Here is a 19,857-nt window from a genome sequence, read left to right as displayed (position 1 = left end):
GTGAAGGAGAGGGTTCTTAGTATTTTATGATTCATAGTAAAACTCTCTCAGTTTTAATTTTTTCCACATGATCTGATAGGTTGGTAATTTGTCATTTTCTGTTTTGTTTTTGTTTTTGTTTTAAGAGTGGGAGAGGGCGGGTAGAGTGGCAGAGGGAGAGAGAGAATCTTAAGCAGCCTCCATGCCCAGTTTGGAGACTGATGCAGGACTCAGATCTCACAGCCCTGAGGTCATGACCTGAGTTGAAATCAAGAATGGGACGTTTAACTGACCGAGCCACCCAGGTGCTCCGGTAATTTGTCATTTTCATCATCTTGAGGAAATCTCACCTGGAGCCTTGTGCTGTTGACCCTTGAACAACATAGGTTTGAATTGTGCGGTCCTTATATAATCTATACACAGATTTTTTTCAGTAAATATACTACAGTATTGTAAATGTATTATCTCTCCTTATGATTTTCTTTTTTTTTTTTTATTTATTTTTTTTGACAGAGACAGCGAGAGAGGGAACACAAGCAGGGGGAATGGGAGAGGAAGAAGCAGGCTTCCCACGGAGCAGGGGAGCCTGATGCGGGGCTCAATCCCAGGACCCTGGGATCATGACCTGAGCTGAAGGCAGATGCTTAATGACTGAGCCACGCAGGCGCTCCTCTCCTTACTTTTTTCTTAATAACAATAATAATGTGTTTTCCTTATGATTTTCTTAGTAACATTTTCTTTTGGGCACCTGGGTGGCTCAGATGGTTAAGCATCTGCCTTTGACTCAGGTCATGATCTCTAGGTCCTGGGATTGAGCCCCGCATCAGGCTCCCTGCTCAGCAGGGGGTCTGCTTCTCCCTCCCCCTTTGTCTCTCCCCCTTCTTGTGCTCTCTGTCAAATGAATAAATAAAATCTTTAAAAACAAGTCCATCATCACAAAAATACCACTATAAAAAAATAACATTTTCTTTTCTCTAGCTTACTTTATTTTAAAGATACAGTATATAATACACAAAACATACAAAATATGTGTTAATAGACTGTTTATGTTATTGGTAAGGCTTCTGGTCAGCAATAAGCTATTAGTAGTTAAATTTTTGGGAACTCAAAAGTTATATGCAGATTTCAACTGCACAGAGTTGGGACCCTTAACCAACCCTCTGCCCCCTGCTGCCACTGGATTGTTCAAGGGTCAACTGTATATTCTTTCAATTTATACTAGTCACATTCTCTGTCTGAATAGCTGTTATCTTGGGGATTCCCTTCAGCTTTCTCTCTTTTTAAGATTTTATTTATTTATTTGACAAAGAGAGCACAAGTAGGCAGAGCGGCAGGCAGAGGGAGAGGGAGAAGCAGGCTTTCCACTCAGCAGGGAGCCCTGCGTGGGGCTTGATCCCAGGGCCCTGGGATCATGACCTGAGCCGAAGGCAGATGCTTAAGCAACTGAGCACCCAGGCACCCCCCCTTCAGGTTTCTCTTGATAAATTCTGTCTTCCTTGATTTTGGTTTACCCACTCATTTTGAATATATAGCAAGTCCTTCAATAGTTTCGTGAGAAAGGGCATATGGAACCAAATTTTTTGAGACCTTGCATTATCTGAATACATTTTTATTCTCTTCGTACACTTGTTTGATAGTTTGGCTGGTATAAAACACTAGCCTGGAAATCATTTTTGCTCAATTTTAAAGGCATTGCTCCATCTTCTACTTCCAGAGTTGCTGTTAAATCAAATTATTTTGATTCTGGTATTTTTTCTGTGGCTTTTGTCCCTCTCTGATAGCTCGCAGACTCTTCTGTTTGTTCCTGTAGTTCACAAGACTATACCTTGCTGTGAGTCATCCATTGTGGTAGGTACTTGGTGGACCCTTTTGATATGCAAATTTAGTTTATTTCTAGGGCATTTTCTTGAATTATTTCATTGATTATTTTCTTCCCTTTGTTTATTCTTTCCTGTAACTCTTACTCAGATACTGACTTTCCTGCACTGGACATCATAATTTTTTCTTTTTTGGGGGGGGGTACAGTTTTGTTTTGCTACTTGATAGTGAGTTCCTCAACTTCTGTCTTCAAACCCTTTTTTGAGTTTTACATTTCTGCTCTTATGTTCTTAATTTTTAAGAATTCCTTCTTTGTTCCTTTCATCTTATTTCATGAGTGCAATATCTTTTTCTTTTCTGAAGCTATTAATGATAGTTTCTGTGAAATTTTCTTCTGTACATAGTATGTTTCAAGTTCTTTTTTTTTTTTTTTTTTCCTCCTTTACTCTTTGTACCTTCTCTATTTTTTATGTTTGAGGCTTTCCTCAGATCTCTGTTGTGGATGAAAGAGCATATGGATACTTCTGAATGTGTGGAGCTTGTTAACCTTTAATTTTCTTGTAGGGTGATTCCTTTCCCCCTCCCAATCCCTTGTCAGTAATATCTTCTCCATTTCTTTCTTGGCTTGGTAAGATTCCTCAGAGAAGAGTCTAGTCTTTTACCCAAAAAATAAGAATCTGGCTTCTCATATTCTGGGTGCTCAGTCAGGGAACTCAACTAGGTAGTTGTAGCATTCAGTGCATTCACTCATTTTTTGGTATTGCTATACTCCTGAGCTATGTTTGGTGTTGCTAGTCTAGAGTCTTTCTGTTTTACTCCCAACTAGTGGAAAAACCTCTAGTCTTCTACTGGGGGGGAGGGGAGAGGCAATGACAATGTGGTTTGGAATAGAGAAGGCTGCTTAACAGCTTTCAACCAGTTCTCTCTGTCTTTTTTTTTTTTTTTTTAAGATTTTATTTATTTATTTGACAGAGAGACACAGCGAGAGAGGGAATACAAGCAGGGGGAGTAGGAGAGGGAGAAGCAGGCTTCCTGCTGAGCAGGGAGCCCGATGCGGGGCTCAATCCCAGGACCCTGGGATCATGACCTGAGCCAAAAGCAAACGCTTAACGACTGAGCCACCCAGGCGCCCCCAGTTCTCCGTGTCTTATCCTCTCAAACTACAGACTTGTACCAGGTGTTGCCATTTCCTGGGCCTTTTGATGGTATGTGGTATAGATAACAGCTGATTCTTGGTTTTACTCACTGAAAACTTAAAATTTGGCATTCTTAAATCTATTAAGATAGTTACCATTATACTAATCCATTTGCTTCCCAGCTTCCAGAACTATACATACCTGCACAGCTATGTAATTTACACTCAGTTATCCTTGTTCTCCCTGTCATTAATGGGCTTATTACTTGAAAATCTTTTTATTGTAGCTTTAGTGGAAATTAGGAGGGAAAGGAATTTAGAAATGTTTATTCAGTTCTTCATCTTGACCTGGAAATACTTTTTTTTTTTTTAAAGATTTTTATTTATTTATTTGACAGAGAGAGACACAGTGACAGAGGGGAACACAAGCAGGGGGAGTGGGAGAGGGAAAAGCAGGCTCCCCGTGGAGCAGGGAGCCTGATGGCGGGGCCCGATCCCAGGGCCCTGGGATCATGACATGAGACAAAGGCAGACGCTTAATGACTGAGCCACCCAGGCGCCCCTGACCTGGCAATACTCTTAACTTCATCTTGAACAGACTTTCAGCCAGTCTTGTTTTCAGATCTTTCTATACTATACTTTCTATACTTCTAGTTCTAGGATACCCTTTGCAAAGCAATTGGGTAATCAGGTTGCTTCTTAGTTTTTCTCAGAGCTGGCCTGTTACTCAATTTTCTTTTAACTCTAATCACTATCTGACTTTGAACTTTGCCAGATTTTTATTGTTGTTTCTTTTCCAGTGCTTTGTCCTTTGTGTTTATTCTTTTTAAAATGTTTTTTTTTTTAATTTATTTATTCATGAGAGAGAGAGGCAGAGGCAAAGGGAGAAGCAGGTTCCCTACTGAGCAGGGAGCCCGATGCGGGACTCGATCTCAGGACCCTGGGATCATGACCTGAGCCGAAGGCAGACGCTTAACCATCTGAGCCACCCAGGTGCCCCATTTTGTGTTTATTCTTTTTAAAAACTGCTTTTTCTGTGTTTTTTGGGGGCAGTTAGAAGGGAGCAAAACTAAACTTGAGTATTACTCTCATTCTTTAAAGATTTCTACTTTAACATTAATAATAGTTTTTAAAAAGATTCTTGATTTACTAGAGCAATGAATTACTGTGGCTCTTTGACTGAAGAGAACTAACATTTGAATAAACCTTTTGTTCAAAAAGCTGTACCTATGACTCTTATCTGTGGCAGCTGTCATCTTCCCTTCATAACCATGATTGCAGGAACCATCAGCTTTCTCCACTCTGGATGTGCTACTCACTTCTGAAAGCACTGAAATCACCCATTCTCTCCTTTTATTATACTAACCTTGCTCTATGCAGGGCCATTAGTTACCTGGTAATACAGTAGATAATAGTTTTTAATTTTATGGGCATTTGGTGCAGGGAAACACTCCCTTTCCTCCTAATATTTATCTCTCATCCTTGACTTTTGTGTTCTCTTGTTACAATAATCACTATTTTCATTAATTTTTTAAAAATTCCTTTTATTATCCTTTGCTGGATCCTCTTCTACATTGCTGTTGAATGTGGGTGATTCTTTTTTTTTTTTTTTAACTTTTCTCTCTCTTTAAATTTATTTCTTTAGTAACTCCGCACCCAATGTGGGGCTCAAACTCACGACCCCTAGATCAGTAGTTGCACCCTCTTTCGACTGAGCCAACCAGGAGCCCCTCTTTTCTATTCTTTTTTGAATAGCAGTCTCATTAACTATGAGTTTTAACTGTTATCGGTAAACTTAATTTATATACACAGTACTAGTGTTTCCCCAGGCTTCAAATCTGCTAGTCCAGCTGTGTACTTGAAACTTTCACTGGGATGTCCTTTAGGCACCTGAGCTTAGCTTATTTAAAACTGACATAATTATTTTCTTCCTCAGGCCAGTACTTTCTTCATTTCCTGCTTTAGTGAATAGATCCCTGCCACCTAGTTATGTACCCCAAATACTGAGAAGTCACCCTTTTCTTCCTTCTTTGTGCCCTTATACCATCAGATCCTTTATTATGTATAGAACTTTTTTGAGATATAATTTACAGAGCATACAATTCACCCCTTTAAAGTATACGATTCAATGAGTGGTTTTTCGTATATTCAGAGTTGAGTAACTACCACCTATAGTCAATTTTAGAACATATTCATCATCCCAGAAAGAAGCCTCATACCCTTTATCTACCCTCTCCCCAGTCTTCTCACCCCTTACACCTCTTTGCCCTAAGTAACAAGTAATATATTTTCTATCTCTACAGATTTGCATATTCTGGACGTTTCATATAAATGGAATTATATACTGTGTGGTCCTTTATGACTACTTTCACTTAGCATAATGCTTTCAAAATCTATTCATGTATCAGTATTTCATTCTGTTTCATGGTAAATGTATTCTATTATATGGATAGACCACACTTTATTTATGAATTCATCAGTCAATGGACATTTGGACTGTTTCTACCTTATAGGTATTCAGAATAGTGCTACTGTGAATATTTGTTTATAAGTTTTAGTGTGGACATAATGTTTTCAAATCTTTTGAGTGTATACCCAGGAGTAGAATTGCTGGCTCACATGTTAACTCTAGCTTTTTGAGGTACTGCCAGACTGTTTTGAAAAGCTGCTACACCAGTTCAGATGTGTACCCGCGTGAGGGTTCTAATTTCTCTACGTCCTCACTAATACTTGTTAATCTGACCTTTTTTCTGTTGTGCTAAAATATACGTAACAAATTTACCATTTTATTTTTTAAAAGATTTTATTTATATTTATTTGAGAGAGGAGGTGGTGGGGAGGGGAGGAGCAGAGGGAGAGAGACAAGCAGACTCGATGCTGAGCATGGAGCCTGACCTGGGGCTCAGTCCCACAACCCCAAGATCATGACCTGAGCCGATACCAGGAGCTGGATGCTTAACCAGCTAAGCCACCCAGGCACCCCACAAATTTACCATTTTAAACCATTTAAAAAAAAAAGATTTATTTATTGGAGGGGGGCAGAAGGAGAGGGAGAGAGTCTCAAGCAGACTCTGTGCTGAGTGTAGAGCCCGACATGGGCTCCCATCTCAAGACCCTGAGATCATGACCTGAGCCGAAACCAAGAGTTGGGCCCTCAACCAGCTGTGCTACCCAGGCACCCCATTTTAACCATTTTTAAGTGTACAGTTTAGTGGCATTAAATACATACACATGATTGTGCAATTATTACCATTACACATATCCAGAACCTTCTCATATTTTTTACACTGAAAATCCGTACCCATTTGATAAGAACTTTTAGCCCCTGATCAATACTATTCCACTTTTTTCTCTAAGAATTTGACTATTCTAGGTACCCCATATAAGTAGAATTATACAATATTTGTTAATTTGTGTCTGGCTTATTTCACTTAGCATAATGGCTTTAAAGTTCATCCATGTGTCAGTATTTCATACATTTTCAAGGCTGGTAATATTCCAATGTATGTATATACCACATTTTGTTCATCCTTCAGTGGGCATTTGGGTTCTTTCCATGTTTTGGCTGATGTGAATAACACTGCTATGAACATGGTGTTCAAATATCTGTTCTGACTTCTTTTTTTTTTTTAAGTTTTATGTTTATTTAAGTAATCTCTATACCCAACATGAGGCTTGAACTCACAACCCCAGCCAAGATGAAGGGCGCATGCTCTTCCACCTGAGCCAGGCAGGCACCCTTCTGACTTTTTATTACTTGTCAGATCCTTTTGTTTTGTCTTTAAATTTTTTTTTTAAGATTTTATTTATTTATTTGACAGTATACAAGCAGAAGGAGCAGTAGGGAGAGGGAGAAGCAGGCTCCCCCTGAGCAGAGAGCTGTACATGGGGCTTGATCCCAGGACCCTGGGATCACGACCCAAGCTGAAGGCAGATGCTTAACCAACTGAGCCATCCAGGCGCCCCTAAAAAAAATTTTTTTTTTTCAAATTTTGTTTTTTTGATTCCCAGTGTTAGTACCTTAGTTTAGGTTCTAGTCATCTCGCTTATACAGTATTTTGGTAATCTCTGGTCTACTGAGTCTTCTGTCTGTTTCCTCTTGAATGTGTTATTCCAAGGTCAAGGAGATTTATATTTCTAAGACCCAAAACTGAGCCTGTGGTCCCACAGTTTAAATGAGGCTCCTCAATGCCAAGAGCTTACAGAATGGTCAGGCTCTTAACATGGCATTAAGCTCTTTCAGGTGTAGCCACTGCTTACCTAAGTTTTTGTGATTTAGTGTTCTGAACTACTTTTAGTTCTCAGCTGTTTGTTTATTCATTCATGCCTTTGAAAGTTCTGGGCTTTCATACTGTAATTCTCTCCTTAACAAATTATTTACCTTTAGAAATTCTGCTCAGGTGTCCCATTTGTCCTCCAGTTAATGATCTGCACTTTTTTTTTGGTTCCATTTATTTATTTGAGAGAGCTAGAAAGCATGCACATGGGTGAGGGGAGGGGCAGAGGGGAGGGAGTCTTCAAACTGACTCCCCGCTGAGTATGGGGGGGGGGGGGGCTTGATCCCAGGATTTGAGATCATGACCTGAACTGAAATCAAGAGTCGGCTGCTTAAACGACTGAGCCATCCAGGTGCCAGAATGATCTCCACTTTTTAATGTTATTTTTAAAAAGTGAATGTTTGGTTAAGGGGTCTGCTCCTGATTTTGGCTCACATCATGAGATCAAGACCCATGTTGGGGCTCCATGGTCAGCATGGAGTCTGCTTAAAAAATGCTTTCTCCCTCTCTCTGCTCCTCCCTCCATTCTTGCTCTGCTCTCTCTCTCTCATAAATAAATGATTGCAGGAACCATCAGCTTTCTCCACTCTGGATGTGCTACTCACTTCTGAAAGCACTTAAAAAAATAAAAATAATAAAATGTTTATGCTACTGTAATTACCATATTCTTTTTACCATAATCTATTTGTATATCTCTTACCCACCAGGCAGTAAGTTTCTTTTTTGTCCTCTTTAGTGCTGGCACATCATAAGTGTTCAGGCTGTGTTGATTGAATTTACTTAATTATGGGAGAATTATGTACTTCTCAAATTGACCTTCTGAACTACTATATAGGTACATATATATCTTATCAATTTTAATCCCCCTTTATAGGTGGTTTCTACGGAAGGATTTAATTTAATAGGTTGAGACTAAGCCTGACTAAGGAGTTTAGTGTTTTCATAGAACTTACTTTTGAAATGGATTAAAAATCAAAATTCAACCAGGTTGTAATTTTATTATTAAGCACTATTTTTGTAGAAAAATAGCCATTTCAACTAAAGTTTATGAAAGCTTATAGGTACTCTTCTTTCTCTGGTTGTATAGTTTTGAAATTAGCATTTGTAAAGAAGCTGCCTTTGAAATTTACTTGATATTTTGGCTACTCTTCCAATTACTGTGGATACCTGAGTTTTGACAGTATTTACAGCTCTTTATACTTGTTCTAATATTGAGTTTATACATCTCCCTTCCCCTTTCTTTTCTTTTTCTTTTTCTTTTCCTTTCTTTTCCTATTCTGAAGGAAGTAGACTTTTCCTGTTTTTTATTCAAAGAGATGTTTGGATTCTTTTTTTGTTTTTAAAAAAATGGTTAAGGGAATTAGATGTGAGTTTCTATGTAAGTGAATTTTTATATTAGATGATTTCCTTTTCTAAATAAAGGCCAATTATTACACATTGTAAAAAAGAAAGAAAACATTATTACACATTGTGTAGTCCTGATATATTTCTTTTGTGACCCATTTTTTACTGGTATGAAAAATGCCGAAATGTAAATTTGATTATAATCTTTTCTAGACAAGATCTGTATTGTTTTATTTTTGTTAGTTGTATGTTTAGAACTTTGGACAACTAAGAAACTATAAAATAACTGGATTTCTTGTTTTTATTGCTCTCGGGATTTCCTTTTTTGCTTTAAATTTCTGTGTTTTGAAATATCAGGTTCTGCTTTTTCTGCAAAGCCAATGTTTCATTCTGAATTTGCCCTCTCTGAAGTTATTCTACTTACCATGTGTATAAAAGGGGTATTATACTACTTATTTCATAGAGTTGGTTGTTGTGAAGGCTAAGAATCCATGCAAAACACCTAGTGTAAGTGAGTGCCTAGTCCATAGTTGCCATTCTGTAAATGTTAGCACATCATACATGGCAAGGCGTTGAAGCATTTTTTTCCTCCCTTATGTTTTAGCAGAGTGTTTTAAAATTTGTTTGGTGGGGCGCCTGGGTGGCTCAGCCATTAAGCGTCTGCCTTCAGCTCGGGTCATGATCTCAGGGTCCTGGAATTGAGCCCCGCATCGGGCTCCCTGCTCCATGGGAAGGCTGCTTCTCCCTCTCCCACTCCACTTGCTTGTGTTCCCTCTCTCGCTATGTCTCTCTCTGTCAAATAAATAAAATATTAAAAAAAAAAATTTGGTGGTTGGTTCTAATTGATAATTATATTTGTGGTGTTGTGACTTATTAAATGCCCTTTGTATTTTCTGGTAACAATGGTATAAGACTTTATAGACTGAGGATAAAAGGAACTTAGTTGATTGATTAGTCAATCATAGAACAAATTGATATATCAATCGCATATCACCAAACCAAACCACTGAAGTTGTTTCATAATCTCTTACGCATTTTCTTGCCACATGGATTGAATATTTAAAATTCCCCCCTCTGACCTCTTCTTTTTTTTAATAAGATTTTATTTATTTATTTGACAGAGAGAGACAGCGAGAGAGGGAACACAAGCAGGGGGAGTGGGAGAGGGAGAAGCAGGCCTCCCACTGAGCAGGGATCCCGATGCGGGGCTTGATCCCAGGACCCCAGGATCATGACCTGAGCCGAAGGCAGACACTTAATGACTGAGCCACCCAGGCGCCCCTCTCTCTCTTTTTGTTTTTTAAGTAGAGATTTCTTTGGCAGTGGTGGTATGGCTGTTCTCTTGAAGATGAACAGTCATCGTTTAAAAGTAATGACACTGGTTCTTATTTTTATCTAGTTTCAAACCGGAGGCCCTATCGACAGTACTACGTGGAGGCTTTTGGGGACCCTTCAGAGAGAGCCTGGGTGGCTGGAAAAGCAATCGTCATGTTCGAAGGCAGACATCAATTTGAAGAGCTACCTGTTCTTAGGAGAAGAGGGAAGCAAAAAGAAAAAGGATATAGGCACAAGGTAAAGAAATAAAGCCTCTCTAATTATTTTCTTTGGGCAGGGAAGAGGCAAAGAAGAAGTCTTATATTATTTAAATATAAGTTATTTCCTTTGGTAGTAGGATATTTGTGAGAAAGTAAATGAAAGCAATGTTTTTCCTGGGGTGAAATTGGGCTAGCCTTCCATATATTTACACTCAGTTTTTTGAGAAATAATTTCAGATAACTTTTGCCATGTCACTGAGATATGACAGTATAAAATGACACGACCAGTCTTCTTTGTTCATATCTTTTGTAAGAAGAAAATGATCCTTGAAATATTCTACTTCTCCCTCTCTGGATTAATTATTTCTCTTAAAAATGAGAGAGATAAAACTAAACATTTTTGTTTGTTGTCTTGGGTTTTTGTTTGTTTTTATTTTCATCTGGTGCTCATCATAGACAAATGCAGTCCTTAATCCCTATCACCTACTTCACCCATCCTCCTCCAGGTAACCATCAGTTTTTCTCTGTAGTTTAAAGAGTCTGTTTATTTGTTTGTCTTTCTGTCTCTTTTTTCCCCTTTGCTCTTTTGTTTCTTAAATTACACATATGAATAAAATAATACGGATTTGTCTCTCTCTGACTGACTTATTTCACTTAGCACTGTACTCTGTAGCCCTATCCAAGTTGTTGCAAATGGTGTTGTTTTGGTTTTTGTTTGTGGTTGTTAATACTTAAAGTTGCAGTTTCAGCCCAGTTACGTTTTAATAAAGAATATTGTGTTTTTGTTCTATTTGATGTTTTGTGTTAAAGTTGGGTGAATAAAATTTTGGTTTATTTCTTTTAATATTCCTTTGTAGTTAATTCTGGAAGGTGAAATAGTTCCTGTTAGGTTGGTGTTTCAGGCTTTTCTGTGTATAAATACTTAATAATCGTTATTAGGATAAGTTAGAGTCATTATGCAGTCCCGTCTGTTTCTTAGTTGAATTCTCTGAGGATTAGTGTCTTCATCTTTAAAACTAGTGTAATAATATGTACACTAGAACTGTTGGAAGAATTAGAAATAATGATGAATATTTAATATGTCATAAGTTTGATGCTCTAAAACAACTAGTATATGTTATTGTTATGATGAAGGAGACTTACTGCATCAGTTCCAATACTTTGGGTGGTTGGTGGTAGGGAGGTGTTAAGAGTTTTTGTGTCAAGCCTTTAGTTAATGTAGCTTAACCAACCCCCTTTTCAAAGGAGTTCAGTAGGGCTTTCAGATTCTGGAAAGTTGTTTTACTCTTGTCACAGTTATGAGAATTAATGAGTGTGTGTTTGTGTGTAAAATAAATTAAATGGTCAGCTCATTGCTTTATAAGAGGAGGTTACCTTTCCAGTGACCTGAATTTTTACATGCTCAGTGGAACATCCCTTTTATAAGTATTAAAGTATAGTTGGCTAATAGTTAGACCCTTGACTAATAATGATTGTATGAAGCCAAGGAGGGAACTAAGAGTTTGAAAAATTAGTTATATTTCACAGAGCATCAGTGTCTCCATCTGTGAGGAATCAAGAAAGGCACATATGTAATACCCAAGGTGTTTTGGTGTCTCTGGACAACATGACTCAGCCCAGGAGACTGCTTGGTTATAATCCAGATTTTATGTAACATGTATAGAATAATCAGATACATCACCAGAAATAAAGGGGCCTAGGGAGAACCAGAGGTTCAAATTTAGGGTCTCCTAGGGTAGATCTGACCTCATTTCTCCTATCCTCATTTTTCCATGTTCATCTTTTTTAGCCTTTTGCTTTCTCATACAACTGAGCAAGTGCTTGGCCTTTGTAAGTCAGGAAGAAAATAAATCCTTATTTTAAAGTGTGGAGGGGTAAATAGGAAGGGTCTGATTATTCCTTGATTTAGTAATGTAATGTTGATTAGTAATGCAGTCCTAGTTATGGTCCCCTCTTTTGTAGAGGAGGGAGAGCAGAGGATGTGTGGGATTAATCTTTCTTCTAATGACAGATCTTAGTGGTAGAAGTAGATTCAAAGAATCCCCCATTGTTTATTTAGGCTCTGGATGAAAAATGGGTGCTAACCACCTGGCTGGTACCATAAAAGTACCTTGAAGAAGTTACAAGGCTTGGAAAGGCTTCTTATTTAAGAGGTCTTTACTGATCATCTCTCTATTCCCTTTTGTATTTATTTGATAAGTGATAATCTTTTTCTCCTTTAAATTTAAGGTTCCTCAGAAAATTTTGAGTAAATGGGAAGCCAGTGTTGGTCTTGCTGAACAATATGATGTTCCCAAAGGGTCAAAGAACCGAAGATGTGTCACCAGTTCAATCAAGTTGGACAGTGAGGAGGACATGCCATTTGAGGACTGTACAAATGATCCTGAATCAGAACATGACCTGTTACTTAATGGCTGCTTGAAATCTCTGGCTTTTGACTCTGAACATTCTGCAGATGAGAAGGAAAAGCCTTGTGCTAAGTCTCGAGCCAGAAAGAGTTCTGATAATCCAAAAAGGACTAGTATGAAAAAGGGCCACATGCAATTTGAAGCACATAAGGAAGAACGAAGGGGAAAGATTCCAGAGAACCTTGGCCTAAACTTTATTTCTGGGGATGTATCTGATAAGCAGGCCTCTAATGAACTTTCCAGGATAGCAAACAGCCTCACAGGGTCCAACACTGCCCCAGGAAGTTTCCTGTTTTCTTCTTGTGCGAAAAACACAGCAAAGAAAGAATTTGAGACTTCAAATTGTGACTCTTTACTGGGCTTGTCTGAGGGTGCCTTGATCTCTAAACGTTCTGGGGAGAAGAAGAAACTCCAACGAGGTTTGGTGTGTAGTTCAAAAGTGCAGCTCTGTTACATTGGAGCAGGTGATGAAGAAAAGCGAAGTGATTCCATTAGTATCTGTACCACTTCTGATGATGGAAGCAGTGATCTGGATCCCATAGATCACAGTTCAGAGTCTGATAACAGTGTCCTTGAAATTACAGATGCTTTTGATAGAACAGAGAATATGTTATCTGTGCAGAAAAATGAAAAGGTAAAGTATACTAGGTATCCTGCCACAAACACTAAGGTAAAAGCAAAGCAGAAGTCCCTCATTACTAACTCACATACAGACCACTTAATGGATTGTACTAAGACAGCAGAGCCTGGAACTGAGACATCTCAGGTTAATCTCTCTGATCTTAAAGTATCTACTATTGTCCGCAAACCCCAATCGGATTTTAGAAATGATGGTTTCTCTCCAAAATTCAACACACCATCAAGCATTTCCAGTGAGAACTCACTAATAAAAGGTGGGTCTACAAATCAAGCTCTATTACATTCAAAAAGCAAACAGCCCAAGATCCGAAGTATAAAGTGCAAACATAAAGAAAATCCAGTTGTAGTGGAACCTCCAGTTACAAATGAGGACTGCAGTTTGAAATGCTGTTCTTCTGATACCAAAGGCTCTCCTTTGGCCAGCATTTCCAAAAGTGGGAAAGTGGATGGGCTAAAACTACTGAGCAACATGCATGAGAAAACCAGGGATTCAAATGACATAGAAACGGCAGTGGTGAAACATGTTCTGTCAGAGTTGAAGGAACTCTCTTATAGATCCTTAAGTGAAGATATGAGTGACTCTGGAACATCAAAGCCATCAAAACCATTACTTTTTTCTCCTGCCTCTGGTCAGAATCATATACCTATTGAACCAGACTACAAATTCAGTACATTGTTAATGATGTTAAAAGATATGCACGATAGTAAGACCAAGGAGCAACGGTTAATGACTGCTCAGAACTTGGTCTCTTATCGGAGTCCTGGTCTTGGGGACTGTTCTACGAGTAGTCCTGTAGGTGCATCTAAGGTCTTGGTTTCAGGAAGCTCCACTCACAGTTCAGAAAAAAATGGAGATGGCACTCAGAACCCAGTCCGTCCTAGCTCTAGTGGGGGTGACTCTGCAGTGTCTGGAGAGTTGTCTGTATCTGTACCTGGCTTAGTGTCTGACAGAAGAGACGTCTCTGCTTCTGGTAAAAGTCGTTCAAACTGTGTTACTAGGCGCAACTGTGGGCGATCAAAACCATCATCTAAATTGCGAGATAGTTTTTCAGCCCAGTTGGGAAAGAACACATTGAACCGTAAAGCCTTAAAGACAGAGCGCAAAAGAAAACTCAACCGACTTCCAGCTGTAACTCTTGAGGCTGCACTGCAGGGAGACAGAGCAAGTGGAGGTTCAGAGAATGGTTCCTCAAGAGGTGGGCTAGAAGACCCTGGTAAAGAGGAACCCCTTCAGTTAATGGGCCATTTAACAAGTGAAGACAGTGCCCATTTTTCCAGTGTTCATTTTGATAACAAAGTCAACCAGTCTGACTCTGATAAAATTCCTGAGAAAGCCCCCTCTTTTGAAAACAGAAAAGGCCCAGAGGTGGATACTGAAATGAACAGTGAGAATGATGAACCCAATAGTGTAAATCAAGCGGTGCCTAAAAAGCGGTGGCAGCGTTTAAACCAAAGGCGCACTAAACCTCGGAAGCGCACTAACAGATTTAGGGAGAAAGAAAACTCTGAGGGTGCCTTTGGGGTTTTGCTTCCAGCTGACCCCGTAAAGAAGGGGGATGAGTTTCCAGAGCATAGACCCCCTACTTCAACAAACATACTAGAGGATACACTGGCAGATCCCAATCATGCCAGCCGCTTAGATTCAGTTGGACCACAGTTGAATGTTTGTGATAAATCCAGTGCCAGCATTGAAGAGATGGAAAAAGAGCCGGGAATTCCCAGTTTGACACCCCAGCCTGAGCTCCCTGAACCAGGTAAGGACTCCTGACAATGATAAGGATTAGAGAAGTAGTGGTGATAATGTTACCCTTCTGAAGTTGGCCTATTTTGATGGAAGGGCTAAGTGTAAATTGGGAGGAAAGTACTATCACTTGAAGAAAGAGCTTTGTGTACAAGATCTGAATTTTGAGGACCAGATTTCCATATACTTTCAGAAATTATGTTTACCAGAAGCTCTCTCTCTCTCTCTTTTTAAATTTTATTTATTTGAGATAGAGTGAGAGAGCGAGCACAGGAAGGGGAGCAACAGGCAGAGGGAGAAGTAGACTCCCCACTGAGCAGAGAGCCCGATATGGGGCTTGATCCCAGGACCCTAGGATCATGACCTGAGCCGAAGGCAGACGCTTAACCAACTGAGCTACCCCAGGTGTCCCAAACCCACGACCTTTTTAAATCTATGAAACTTTTTGGGACTCAGTCTGGCATTGCAGGTAATTGAGAGGCTCTGAGCCTAAAATTTAAGTATAGTTATTAGTTTACAGAAAGTGAATAGATTTTATTGAATGTTAGGCTTCCTTTACCACAGTTTAAGGAAGGTTCATTGATGATGTAGACAAAAGGGACATTTGCTTTTGGGAAAAAGAAAGTGTTCTGTAGTACTTATTTGAAGGCTTTAGATGTCTTAACTTCCCTTCTGTAACAAGGTTTGAGAACAACAAAAAACTGAAGTACCAGGGTATCTTACCTAAGCAGCAGAAGAAAAACAGCAGAAGTCTTTCAAGATATTAATATTACATACAATATAATTGTTGAGGGTAAAACTGACTATCCTTAAACATAAGATTCTCAAAATTGTTTACCATAGTAGATTTTGTTTTCTAACAGCTTTATTGAGGTATAACTCATGTACCATGAAATATCCATCAGTTTAAAGTTTATACTTCAGTGGTTTTTTTCATAGAATTGTACAATCATCAACACAAACAATTTTGGAATATTTCCTCACCCAGGAAAGAAACATAGTACCCTTTATTAACCTCCCTTCATTTCTCCCCAATCTGTAGATTTTCCTGTCCTGTACATTTCATGTTAATGGAATCATACAATATGTGGTACTTTAGTGTTTGGTTCTTTTAAGTTAGCATGTAGCAATGCTTTATTTTTATTGTGGTAAAAAATATATAAATTTACCTTCTGAACAAGTTTATACAGTATTACTGTATACACATTGTACAGTAGATCTCTAGAACTTTTTCATCTTGTATGTCTGAAACTATACTCAACTGAACAATTCTGTTTCCTTTTCCCCCACCCCCTGGCAACCACCATTCTCTTTCTGTTTTTATGAGTTGGATCACTTGAGATAGCTCATGTAAATGGAATCATGTACTATTCATCTTTTTGAGATTGGATTATTTCACTTAGCATAATGTCCTCAAGTTTCATCCATGTTTTAGCATATGACACATTTCTGTCTTTCTTGAAGCTGAATAATAGTCTGTTGTATGTACATACCATATTTTTTTTATTCATCTATCAGCAGATATTTAGGATTAGACATTTAAGTTGCTTCTATCTTGGCTATTATGAATAAGACTGCTTTGAACATGGGTGTGCAAATATCTCTTTGAGGTCACATTTTAAGTTCTTTTAGACGTATTCCAGAAATTGGAGTGGATCATATAATTCTATTTTTAGTATTTTGAGGAAACTCCATACTGTTTTCCATAGTGGCTACACCATTTTAAAATCCTACCAACAGTGCGCTTGGTGTTTCAATTTCCTCACATCCTCACCAGCACTTGTTATTTATTTTTTTTATAGTGGCCATCCTAACAAGTGTAAGGTGATAGCTCATTATGGTTTTGATTTGCATTTCCCTAATGATTAGTGATGTTGAGGATCTTTTCATATGCTTGTTGGCCATTGGTATACCTTCTTTGAAAAAAATGTCTCTCCAGGTCCTTTGACCATTTTTGAATTGGGTTGTTTTGTTACTGAGTTGTAGGATTTCTTTGTTTCTTTCTTTCTACCTGCCTTCCTTTCTTTTTTCTTTTTTATTCCCCCTTATTTGATATATGGTTTGCAGACATTTTCTTTCATTTTGTAGGTTGTCTTTTCACTATGTTAATTGTTTCTTTGCTATGCAGAAGATTTTAAGTTTGAGGCAGTCCAATTCATCTATTTTTGCTTTTGTTATCTCTGCTTTTGGTATCCTATCAAATAAATCATTGCTCATTCCAGTCATGAATCAAATCTTTTCCCTTGTTTTCTTCTGGAGTGTTATAGTTTCAGATCTTAGATTTAGGTTTTTGATCCATTTTGAGTTAATTTTTGTAAATGGTGTAAGATAAGGATCCATCTTTCTTTTGCATGTGGATATCCACTTTTCCCAGCACCATTATTGATGACACCATCCTTTCCCCATCGTGTAGTCTTAGCATACTGGTCAAAGATAATTTGACCATACACTTAGTGTTATTTCTGTGTTCTCCATTTTGTTGACCTATATGTCTGTCATTATGGCAATATCATATTAGAATGTAGCTTTATAATATATTTTGAAGAAATGATGTATTCTTTGCCAAGATTGTTTTTGGCTGTTTGGTGTACATTAAGATTCCATGTGAATTTAGGATTTTTTTCCTGTTTTGGCAAAAAATGCCATTGGGATTTTGGTAGGAAGTGCCTGGCTGTCTCAGTCGGTGGAACATGTGACTTTTGATCTCAGGGTTGTGTGTTCAAGCCACATATTGGGCCTACAGCTTACTTTAAAAAAAATGTTGAGGGACACCTGAGTCGTTCAGTGGGTTAAGCGTCCCAACTCTTGGTTTTGGCTCAGGTTATGATCTCATGGGTTGTGAGATGGAGCACTGTCATTGGGCTTTGCACATAGCTGGGAGTCTGCTTGAAGATTATCTCCTTCTGGCCCTTCCCCCCACTCATATGCGCATGTGTTGTCTTGCTCTCTCTCTCTAAAATAAATCTTTAAAAAAAAGTGTTGAATTTCTGCATCAGTTGAGATAGTCATGTGATTTTCTTCATTTTGGTAACATTTGTATTACATTCATTTTTTTATATGTTGAATCATCTTTCCATCCCAGGGGTGAATCTCACTTGGTCATGGTGTATTGAATTCAGTTTGCTAATATTTGTTGAGGATTTTTGCAGCAATGTTCATATTGGTTTACAATTTTTTTTTTAAGTGTATTTGTCTTTGGTATCAGAGTAATGCTCACCTCTTAAAATGAGTTTGGAAATGTTCTCTCCTTCTCAGTTTTTTGGAAGAGTTTGAAAAGGTTTGGCATTAATTCTTTTTTAGATGCTTGGTAGATTTCTCCAGTGAAGCCATCTCATCCTAGGCTTTTCTTACTTGGGAGGTTTTTGATGACTGATTTAATCTCCTTACTAATTCCTAATTCAAATTTTCTATTTGTTCTTGATTCAGTCTTGGTTATGTTTCTAGAAATTTATTCATTTCCTCTAGATTACCCAGTTTGTTGGCATGCAGTTGTTCATAGTAGTCCCTTGTAATTCTTTTGCTTCTGTGGTATCAGTTGAAATGACTCTTCTTTCTTTCTTTCTTTTTTTTAATGACTCTTCTTTAATTTCTGGTTTTAGTTGTCTTTTTTTCCTTAATGTAGCTAAGGACTTTCTAATTTTATTGATCATTAAAAAAATCAGTGCTTAGTCTTGATATTTTTAATTTTCTGTTTTATTTCTGCTCTAATATTTATTATTTCCTTCCTTCTGCTAACTGTGGGTTTATTCTTATTCCTTGAAGTGTAAAAATTAGGTTGTTGATTTGAGATCTTTTTTATTTTTTATTTTTTTAATTTTTTAAGATTATTTATTTATTTGACAGAGAGAGAGAGAGAGAGTGAGAGCAGGAACACAAGCAGGGGGAGTGGGAGAGGGAGAAGCAGGCTTCCCGCCAAGCGGGGAGCCCAATGCGGGGCTCGATCCCAGGACCCTGGGATCATGACCTGAGCCGAAGGCAGCCGCTTAACTCACTGAGCCACCCAGGCGCCCCTTTTATTTTTTTTCTTAAAGATTTTATTTATAAGAGAGAGCAAGCAGGGGGAGAGGGAGAGGGATAAGCAGACTCCACACTGAGAAAGAACCCAATGCGGGACTCGATCCCAGAACCCTGGGATCATGACCTGAGCTGAAGGTAGATGCTTAACTGATTGAGCCACCCAGGCGCCCTGGAATCTTTTTTCTTAATGTAGGTGCTTCCTGCTATACACTTCTCTGTTAGTACTTACTTTACTGGATCCCATAAGTTTAGGTATATTGTATTTTCATATTTGTTTGAAGATATTTTCTAATTTTTCTTGGGACTTCTCCAACACACTGGTTGTGCAGGAGTTTGTTGATTTCCATGTATTTGTGAATTTTCTAGTTTTCCAACTGCTAGAGTTCCAGCCCATTGTGATTGGAAAAGATAACATGGTATGATTTCAGTCTTCTTAAATTTGTAAGACTTGATTTGTGGTCTGTCGTGATTTCACGGAAAACAGTTCATGTGTGCTTAAGAAGAATGTGTATTTTGCTGCTATAAGGTGGAATGAGTGTTCCGTATATTAGGTCCATTTGATAAATAGTGATATTCAGATTCTCTGATCTTTTATTGATCTTCTCTCTGGTTGTTATATCCATTATTGAAAGCCAGATATTGTACTCCACTGTTATTTCCCCTGTCAATTCTGTCAGTGTTTGCTTCATATATTTGGGTGCTCTGCACATGTATTTATATTTGTTATCTTCCAAAGTATGTGGGGTTTTTTTTGTTTGTTTGTCTTCAGAGAGGGTGCTGGGTGGGGGTGCCGAGGGAGAGGGAGAGAAGATTCTTAAGCAGTCTCCATGCCCAGCATGGAGCCAGATAGGGGCTTGATCTCACAACCCTGAGAACACGACCTGAGCTGAAATCTAAAGCCGCATGCTTAACCACCCGAGACACCCAAGGCCCTTCCGGAGATTTATTTCAACCCTTTGATTAG

General features: G+C 38.4%; 1 protein-coding gene across 5 annotated transcripts in view; it reads left to right on the top strand.

The window, feature by feature from the left end:
* Positions 1-19,857, top strand: part of NSD1 (nuclear receptor binding SET domain protein 1) — a 148,071-nt gene that overhangs the window by 65,123 nt on the left and 63,091 nt on the right. For all 5 annotated transcript variants that reach the window (XM_025866964.2, XM_073889549.1, XM_025866963.2 and 2 more), the window contains 2 exons: positions 9,953-10,125; positions 12,318-14,889. In XM_025866964.2, coding sequence (XP_025722749.1) covers positions 9,953-10,125; positions 12,318-14,889 — 2,745 coding nt within the window. The remainder of the gene's footprint in view (positions 1-9,952; positions 10,126-12,317; positions 14,890-19,857) is intronic.

This window comes from Callorhinus ursinus, unplaced genomic scaffold, assembly GCF_003265705.2.
Source record: "Callorhinus ursinus isolate GAN/ISIS: 27379988/994484 unplaced genomic scaffold, GSC_fseal_2.0 scaffold3, whole genome shotgun sequence".
Taxonomy (NCBI): domain Eukaryota; kingdom Metazoa; phylum Chordata; class Mammalia; order Carnivora; family Otariidae; genus Callorhinus; species Callorhinus ursinus.
This window is presented reverse-complemented; position numbering and strand designations above follow the sequence as displayed.